Below are 10,059 nucleotides of genomic sequence, written 5' to 3'. Positions count from 1 at the left end.
TTACTCGTGTCCGAGAGGCTCCGCCCCCCCCGGTAACACCGCCTACCGGACAGCGGCCAATATAGAGCTAATAAACAAACACACACTCCTCCTCCTACCTTCCATCACACACAAAGCTCACAGTCCGTGATTTTGATGCTCACTCTGCTGCAGCACGTGCAGACAAACATCCCCCCCCCCCCCCCTCTCGTCTCTTCCTCGGGGCAATGCGGCACGCAGCGGAGGGATGCTGCTGCTGCGGCCAGCGGTTTCTCATCCAATTGTATCCAGAGCCAGCTGCTGTTATGTAAAGGCACATGGCACATCCCCTCACCCTGCACCATCCCGCATCCCCCTGGCACCGCGCCCGGCCCGGGCTGCAGAGACACGAACTCTCTGCAGCGGGGATTTCATCCGGCTGTATAACAACAGGAATTTCCCATGTATAGGAATTTATGTTTACTGAAATGGAAAAACCTTTTACCTTATTTTGTATTTGACCATGAAATTAAACACCTTTTAATATCCTGTGAACTTTTAAAAAAAATGTTTATTAACCATCTTTATGTATTATTAAATCCTAATATTCAGTGATCAGCAGTTATGTAACAACCTGTAACGCTTTTCTTCGTCCTTGCTTACATTTCCACCTAGTGGTCAAACCGGTTAGTGATTCTGGTACAGTTCTCCCCAAAATCACGCACAAAAAAATGATTTCTGTTGTGCTTAAAATGATCTAGAACTTTGACTAACAATTATTTTTTATAATTGATTGTTGTTTAGATTAATTGTCATGTAATGAGGTAGTTAAAAGCGCCTGTTTCAGTGTCCTCAATTGCACTGCGACGTCTTATTTTGTCGTTCCACCAGTCCAAAACTGAAATATATTCAATTTAGTTTCACGTGAGAAAAACAAAAGCAGCAAATTCTGACTATTAAGAAGCTGGGATGAGGAAATGTTCGCTATTTGTGCTTTAAAAACTATGAATCGATTATCAAAATAGCTGCTGATTCATTGTTTTGTTGATCATTTAATCAACTTGTCATCTCTGGCACAGAACATATAAAAAAAAAGTAGCTTTATGTTTAATCTTGTACACAGTCCCTCACTAATAAATTTAAATAAATAATAAACTTTACTCTTTGAAAGGTCAGAGAGGTCATTCAGATGTAGACGTCCTGTTTTTTGATAGCGAGTCTGATGCATATTGATTTTTATTACATATCACAGCTACACAGAGCACACTGAGGCTGCAGGGAATCAATTTAAAGGTTTGAAATAGCTTTAACAATAAAATAATCTGCACCACGGCTTTCCTTTGATTCATTTCCTGTCATATTTTGTACCGTCTGCTTTTGTATTTTGAATAATATTTGAAGAAAGAAGGAGTCTGTGTAGATCTGCTGTGGCAGAAAGCTTTGAACAGCCTCCGTTAACGTCCTTCATGAGCAGAATACTGAACTTCAGGTGCAGGTTTTTAACCAACAACAGAACTTTAGAGGGAAAGTTAACCTGCAAAACAGCACAGACAAACATGCAAAACAAGTGTAAGTAATGTCTCATAATCCATCCATGTACAGGAATGTTAATAACCAACAGTTCAACACACTATTTCTGCTTTTATTACCACATCAACATACAAACTAAATGTAACTGAAGATTCTTCATAAATTAAAAAGACATATTTTGTTGTGGTCAGAATGACTTTATATTGTTTGTATTTATTTAGACAACACATAAACAATTATTATAAACTTCACAGTTATTCTCAGACTCTTAATTATAAAAGGCAAAGTCAAACAACGAGAGCAGCATGATTAACAATTATTTAAACACTCAACGACCAGATGCAGAACTCCACTTGATAAATGACCTCCCCTTGTGGGTCATCGGCTGTAACGAGGCCGTTGTGACCCTGAGTCATAGTTTGGATGTGAGTATGACTGTGTATTTTCTCTGCTGTTAGCATTTCTTAGGCTGGTGTTTGCACAGTTGGTTGAGTTGCAGGTGGTGAACGGCTGTATCGCCTTTTGTTCTGATTGATTTTTGTTCTGGTAAATTAGCTGGTGATAATATGGGTAATTAAGGCCGATGTTTTTCCAGATTGGATGGACCATTTCATCTCTGGTTTGGTCAGTCCTGGGACTGGGAAAAGGGGGCGAGACCAAGCGGGAAGCTTCCGGTCTGAGACGTAAATCCAATATGGAAGTCTCTTAAACCTGCATCCTATTGAACGGCCAGCAGGGGGCGACTCTTCTGGTTGCAAAAAGAAGTCCGGCTCCTTAATGGTAAAATGTTGCTACTTGTCAGCTGATTTATTCCCTCAGTAAACACTTTCCTGATGAGTTTATGGTCTCAGTCGCTAGTTTCAAGTCTTCTTCAACACAGCATGATGTTCATTTAGTAAATTATGATCCCATTTAGAGGAAAAGAGACCATAAGCAGAGTATGCTTCAGGGCGGGATTATCTGTGATTAACAAGTCGATACCATGGCGATCTGTCAATCAGGATAGAGTGACTCGTACCCTCCGCACTGTGTAAATTTAACCAGCGCTCAGAGCAAACTCGAGGCTTCAAAACGGCAGTCCACAAACCAACGGGTGACGTCACGATGACTACGACCACTTCTTATATACAGTCTATGGGCGAGACACTTATCCTATGCTCAGGTTTCCCCCTATAGGCCAGGCGTAAAAATACAGTGACACATCAGCTTCTCACAGTCTAAAGATGAAATTACAAAAACATGCTAAAGCTTTAGGAAGATGTCTGTGAAGGTTCTCAGTCATCCAGGTTAAAATCAAGGGCAACTGGACTTAGTTTAAGATACTAGAAGATGTTTTGTCTCTCATCCAAGAGACTTCTTCTGACTGGTGAGGAAACTCGGCTATTTCACCTCTGTGGGGTCGTGTGTCGCGATGATCTATAACGCTTGGTTCGTTAGTGCTGCGATATGGTCGTTGGAGACACCCGAGGCCGAGTCTCAGGCCTGAAAAAGTCTCTCAGATGAGAGACGAAACCTTTTCGAATAGCTTCAACCAAGTCCAGTTGCTTTTGATTTTAACCTTCCTTGGATGAAGCTTCAGGAAGTGATCCTAAACGACGAGCTTTTACAGGTAGTAGCTCCGGTTTGAAATTCTGAATAAAATAACGTGATTGTCATTGAATTGTCGCAGTCAGACACTGTAAAACTTCCCACATTGTAATGTAAACTACCGGCAACTGTCCCGGGGGGCCCCAGGTCATCAGTGATGCAGTCTGTGTTCAGAGGTGAAACTTGGAGACTTAAGTTACACTTTCATTTTGATAAAAGTAAAAGAATTAGTAATTGCAAACTAACACACACAATGCACAGAGTGGGAGAAATGGCGGTGTTGCCTCCACAGCTCACGCTTTTCCCTCGGGGTTAACCCAGCCCTGATGACAAAGCATTGATTTTGGTGATGGTGCGTGAACACAGGGGTCTGTGTTTTCAGGGGAGGACCTCCTCACTGCAGCCTCCCGTCTCCTCTGCCGCATCCGTCTAAGGGAGGAGGAACGACCTCGACGTTGTAGCTCACCTTCTTGGACTGCAGGATGCTGTAGCTGTTATCAAAACACAGCACGTCTGCACAAAATGAAGGACAGAGTGGAACCCGGTTATTGGCTAGCATCCTGCGGGATCTTAAAGAGATAATTCATTTTCAGAAATACGCTTCTTCGCTTTCTTGCAGAGCGGGAGATGAGAAGATCGACACCTCTCTCGTGTCGGTCTCTTAAATATGGAGTAGGGCTGCAACTAACCATTATTTTCATTACTGATTAATCAGTCAATTACTGTAACGATTAATTAGATGTTAGGTCCAGAAATTTGTTAAAAATGGCAATCAGTGTTTCCCAAAGCCCAAGATGAGGTCCTCAAACGTCTTCTGCTGTTCACAGCCCAAATATTTTCATTTTACTGTCATCGTAAAGAAACCAGGTGGTGATGGAGCAGTGGATAAGATACGTACGTGCCTTTGGTGCGAGAGACCCGGCTTCAAATCCACTGTGTCCCTGAGCAAGACACTTTACCCCGATTTGCTCCAGAGGCGTGCGACCTCTGACATTTATAGCAATTTAAGTCGCTTTGGATAATAGCATCAGCTAAATGAATAAATGTAAAATATTCAGATTTAAAAAGCTGGAATCAGAGAATTTGGATGTTTTTTCTTTAAAAAAGGACACAAAGCGATTAATCGATTATCAAAGTAATTGACAACTAATCGTTGTGGCTCTAATATGAAGCTACAGCCAGCGACTGGTTATATTAGCTTAGCATAAAGACCGGAAACAGCCTAGCTCAGTCCGAACATAGGGCTGGGAGATATGGCCAAACATTTTATCACGACAAATAATTTATATCAGTCGATATCAAGAATTATTGAATTTATTCATTCATAATTTAACGGCTGATTTTTGTTTTTTGAGTGAAAGTTGAAGAAACCAGATGCTTAACTGTGGTTTTAAACTATTTAACTTTCTGGTCAGAGCAAACACTTGATGCCAAACAGTGGATCACTTAACACATAAAATCTTTAAAATTAAGAAAAATCTTGTTTTAGTCCTTTTTCTTCCAAAAAAACCCCTGTGTTTATTCGTTTGTGATTTAATTATAATTATAAATGTTGTTTTATTGCCCAGCTCTAGTCCAAAGATTAAAAAAAGCAGCCTACAGCACCTCTAAAACTTCCTGAGTAACATTTTATATCTTGTTAGTTTAATCCAGACAAAAACATGTAAAAATGTTGGATTATGTGCGGTATTTATAAGCACTCACTTAATGACTCGAGGAACTCACTGCGCACAGCAAAAAAATAGTCCCTCATATAAGCCCACAACATGTCGCTTTGATGCCGCGGATTTTGAATTTGTGTCACGTTTATTGCGCGAGTTTGACCGCTGGACTACTCGCAGGAGTGTTAACACACTATTCACACATAAACAAAACTCAAAATAAATATTTTGCTGCGTTTAGTTGGAAATAAACGGATCAAACTGATGCCGAAATAACTACAGCATTATGTTGACTTGTTAAACATTTTACATCAGGCTTTGTCAGGACTGTCAGCAAGATGACAAGCAAACAACTTTTAAAATACTTGTCTTCTGACTGGAGTTCTGATCGATCAGGGCTCTGCTATGCTAACTTCTTTCTTTTTACACTTAAGCTTTTGCTCCGGATTAAACAAACGACATATAGTCAAGTTCGCTTGGAGGATTTTGTTACATTCTGGCGATAGCTTCATATTTCCAGTACAAACATGAGAGTTGTATCAATCTTCTCGTCTAACTCTGAACAGGAAAGCAAAGAAGCACATTTCCCAAAACTCCTTTCAGATTTTCATCACATTAACCCCAATTTTGATTATATGTTTTTAATTGTTAGAGACGTTTCCCGCCTCAGATTCAAACTTCCTACCAACCTACGCGTGAGGGATTCACAGTAGATGATGCTTATTGTAACCCAGTAACCTGATTCCTTTAACTAATGGACACGAGTGTTTGGTGACTCACAGACTCCAGGCTCGGAGCAGGTGAGGCAGCTGTCTTCAGGGACCAGGTGTGCATTGTAGCGTTCACTGGGCAGAACTTGCAGCATCTCAGCCACTTTCTGACCGCCGCCCTCTTTGGTCCGTCTGTACACGCCGAACCCGATATCTGCTCCATCGCTGGCAAACTGCCACCTGGGAAGAAACAGGGGCCAAGTTTATTTGACCAAATTATAAACTTACAGGAACTGCATTAGCATAGCAAATCAAAAACACACAAGGCTCGTCTTTTCATGTTACTTTCTACTTCTACTCCATCACATAGAGGGAAATATTGTACTTTTTACTTCACTACATTAATCTGACAGCTTTAATTGCTTTAAAAAATTATATTTTCACACACAAAACATATGAAAGTATCACAAAATATAATACAAGAGATTATACAAGTACAGCTGAAGTGATCCATCAATAACTCAGTTGACAGAAAATGAATTTGCAACTATTTTTCCAGAAAATACATTTGATGGTTGCAGCTTCTCTCATGTGAAGATTTTCTGCTTTTCCTTTGTAATAATTGTAATGTTTGTTAATAATGTTGAGGATCTGATTGTTGGTTGGACACAACAAGCATTGTGAAAGTGTCACGTTCGTAAAATCCTGCTTTTACTTTAATGTATGAGGAATGATAATCTGATGATTGAATATAAGTTACTTTAAATTTTAATTTAAACATAATTAATTTTAACATTTTCCTGATTAAACTTATATACTTTTACTTTAATAACTTTTCAATGATGGACTTTTGATTGTAATGGAGTCTTTTGGCACTGTGTAATACTTCATCTGCCTCCACTGCAACACAATGGGCCGGATTTACTAAAGGTTTGTGTGAGTAAAAACGTGTGCAAACTTGATATCACTGGCAAATTAACAGGTAAGCTGATCTGCTAACGGTGTGCACGCAGAACAGAATGACGTCTTCCAAAAGTGCAAGTTAGCACCTGTTGTTCATTTACTACTTTTGCCTTAGTGAATATGCAATTTGGGGCGTTTCAATTTATTGTGCAAAGTAATGGGAGGGTAACATGCAAATACATTTATTTACTACACGCAATGTGATCTAACAAGTCTAAACGCAATTTAATGTGAGTGCAACTGCTTCTGTATTTAATACGTTTGAGAGGAAGGTGCAAACCGGCAAGTGTTGAGCAGAGATGGCTGCTGTTATCGTTGAGAGAAGGAGACACAGCCCTAATGATAGAAGACGTAGAGAAATTAACAATATTAGATAATATTATTTTATATCCAATGTATAGAAATAAAATTATTTAATTTTATTTATTCGATGAACTATATGAATTAAATTGTTTTCTTTGTATTTTCCTTTAGCTTTGGTGATACTGTTGTTTTAACATTCATGCCAATAAAGCAAATTTCGTTTCGATTTCGTTTCGACTTCTTTTCTCCGTGAGATGGAGTTGCGTGGCGCTGCGGAGAGCCCCCAGCTGCAGTGGTGCATGGATCACGCGTAAAATTCATCCAGCCAGAGGGAACGATCACCAACTGTTCACAGCGCGCCGGTCGTAATAGCGACACAACTGTTACGAGTATTTCTCTGTGCTTTCTCCATGTTTTCTGCCCTAGCTCTGCCTCTGAAGTACTTCAGCTGATTGCTGAACAAGGTGGTCTTGGAAGGGGGTCTTTAAAAGCTCCTGTGCAAGCGTCAGAAGAGAGGCTTCTTGATTTGGGACTGCTGGACTTGCTGCCTCTCAGCTGGGGCATTTTTGTGTTATCGTCTTGTGTTTCTGGTGTTCTTATCGTCTTGTTATGTTAATAAATTCCCTTGATTTGGTTGTTTTAAAGGTGTTTATATGTGTTAAGTGGGGCGTAACTCGGAGCGACCGGGTACGGTGTTGACGGTCGGTGATCGTTCCCTCTCGCTGGATGAAGCACGATCTGCTGGCATTTCCTCTCATCTGGGTCGTTCCAGCACACTATATTTGTTTCTGCTGGGGTTTCACAAGTACAGACGATTTCCACTGAGTGAAAGAAACCGAGGTTTTTACGCAGTGGCTGCTTTCCCTCCCGACTCTCCATGGCGGAAACCATTAAAACAAGCAAAACACTCATTTAAATACTGACACCTCTGTTGCGTTTGCTCCTGCTGTCATCAACGCAATAATTCTTACTAAATCACCCATAACAGGTACAACAATTACATGTGCAATATTTTAGAATGCACACGCAATTCAGTACTCGTTATTCAGGGTGTTAGTAAATCCGGCCCTTTGTGTGCTACTTATGTTTTGGCTCCCAGAGAAAAAAACAGAACAAAATGTTATAAAACTCCAAAAAGCAGAAATCCAAACAAACTTATTTAAGATATGGGGAGTGTAGTGCTGTTTAAAAAGTACTGTCAACACCAATTACTAATAGAAGAGGAACACTACTTATCACTTACCTTATCTCATGTATCTCTGGAAATAATGATCAGAATGTCACCAAATTTGAACTGGATGGCACAGACAATTATCGCATCCAGTAAAGCAAAGGTTTTATCAATACATTCATCCAGCTTTGAAATGGACGAATGAAATTGAGTAGGAAAATAAAAATCCAAAATGTATGTCAATTTTAAATTTCATATTGTCATATTTTCTGCATTCATTACACATAAAGTGAAATATTTCCTTTCTTTGTTTTAATCATGATGGAACAGCTGATGGAAAATAAAACTCCAGCGTTTCAAAATGTATTAGAATTTTAGAATAAAGAATTTATATTGCTTTAAATCAATACTCCAGAAAAAACCGGCTGCTCGCTGTTTTGTACCTCAGAAGGCTGAGGGGTGCAGGAACATCGTATTCCAGCTGGAAGCTCGAGCCGCGGCTGATTGTCACACTGCTGTCGTACTGAACCTTCACAGACTCCCGAACGTAGTACGACCTGGGCACCGTGCCGCCATACTTGATCTGCAACAACAATAATACATTTCAGTCACGATCAATGAGAAAACACACTCACTGACTGCCCGACCATTCAGTTGTATTTGCTCTCACCATGGTTCTGCAGCGAGGGTCTCCATCAGGATCAGTCAGGGTTCCTCCGTAAACCACAGGAAGCTGCTCTGTATCAATATGTTTGCGTAAAACTTCTTGCCAGTTACCTTTAAACACAGGAATGTAATTTAAATTAGACAAACAGTCAGGAGTGGTGTTAGCATGGCTTAAGGGCTGTCAGCGTCAGACAGTTGGTCCAGACTGAAATGAACACATTACTATTATGGCTTCTTATTATAAATCCATAGGGATTAACATGCAGCTATAACAGTTTCCGATCTTCTGGGATGACTTTCTACAAATTTTTTCATCCAGATTAGCATTTGTGAGGTCAGACTGATGTTGGACGAGAGGGTCTGGCTCACAATCTGTTCTAGTTCATCCCAAAGGTGTTTGACAGGGTTGAGGTCAAGTTCTTCCACACCAAACTGGGAAGAGCATTTCTTTATGGAGCTGGCTTTGTGCACGGGGGCAGTGTTATATCAAAAAGGAATGGGTCAAACACAAACTGTTTAAAGTTGTCTGTTGTAGCCTTTAGATTTCCCTTAACAAAGACCACCTAGTCTTGTTTATTATCCTGTACACTTTTTGCATTTTGTTTACAGGGCTCGACAATAACGGTGGCCCAACGAGCCGGGGACAGTAAAAAGTAACCCTGATTTCCCTGATCTCAATCAAGCGGCAACCTCTGGGTCTGAAAGTGAAAACATGCAGACGGAACGGCCAGCAGGGGGCGAGTCCGCTGGTTGCAAAAAAAAGTCTGGCTCCATTAGAAATAATTGTAAAATGTTTCTACTTCTCAGCTGATTTATTACCTCAGTAAACACTTTCATAATGAGTTTATGGTCTCAGTCGCTAGTTTCAAGTCTTCTTCAACACAGCATGATGTTCATTTAGTAAATTATGGTCATATTTAGGGGGAAATAGACCAGAAAGCAGCGTAGGTTTTAGGGCGGGACTACCTTGCTACCACGGCGACCTGTCAATCAGGAGAGAGGCGACTTGTATCCGCTGCTCTGTGTACATTTGTCTATTTGCCTATATGATCTGTGGTCTGACCTCATAAGCACTAAGACACAACAAAGAATGCACTTTTTAAAGAAACTCTCGTCCTTTAATGTCCACAACAACATTTTTACTACTAGGGATTAAGTTACATAGCATGAATGTATCTACAGGGAATGAATGATGAACAAGGCAATAAACATATTGTGGGTGACAATATGCACACCCTTTATTTGAACATCAGGGTGACGATATTACCTCCCTCTATTTACTAAAAATAGGTCAAAATCTTCAAGTTTTTTAAACAGGTAATGCTTTTAACACATTTGTTATAGCTCAAGGTTCCTCTCAATGCATTTTGGTGAGTTACACAGTGACTGTATTTAAAAAAATTGCCTTTTCTTTGTTTACAAGAAAAACTCCACAGAGCACGTTTAACTTTCCATGTATAGCACCAAGATCATCCCTGGTGAAGGTTAAATAGATTTATTTATTTATACC

At 40.1% G+C, this 10,059-nt stretch overlaps 1 protein-coding gene across 1 annotated transcript in view; it reads right to left on the bottom strand.

Moving 5' to 3' along the window:
• Nucleotides 1–2,356: 2,356 nt before the first annotated feature.
• The window catches only part of sec14l7 (SEC14-like lipid binding 7), a 26,238-nt gene continuing 18,535 nt past the window's right edge, over nt 2,357–10,059 (bottom strand). The window contains exons 10-13 of the mRNA XM_046067881.1: nt 8,554–8,660; nt 8,327–8,466; nt 5,517–5,686; nt 2,357–3,588 (exon numbers count right to left, since the gene is read on the bottom strand). Coding sequence (XP_045923837.1) covers nt 3,470–3,588; nt 5,517–5,686; nt 8,327–8,466; nt 8,554–8,660 — 536 coding nt within the window. The 3' untranslated portion in view covers nt 2,357–3,469. The remainder of the gene's footprint in view (nt 3,589–5,516; nt 5,687–8,326; nt 8,467–8,553; nt 8,661–10,059) is intronic.

The sequence above is a fragment of the Micropterus dolomieu genome, linkage group LG13, assembly GCF_021292245.1.
Source record: "Micropterus dolomieu isolate WLL.071019.BEF.003 ecotype Adirondacks linkage group LG13, ASM2129224v1, whole genome shotgun sequence".
Taxonomy (NCBI): domain Eukaryota; kingdom Metazoa; phylum Chordata; class Actinopteri; order Centrarchiformes; family Centrarchidae; genus Micropterus; species Micropterus dolomieu.
This window is presented reverse-complemented; position numbering and strand designations above follow the sequence as displayed.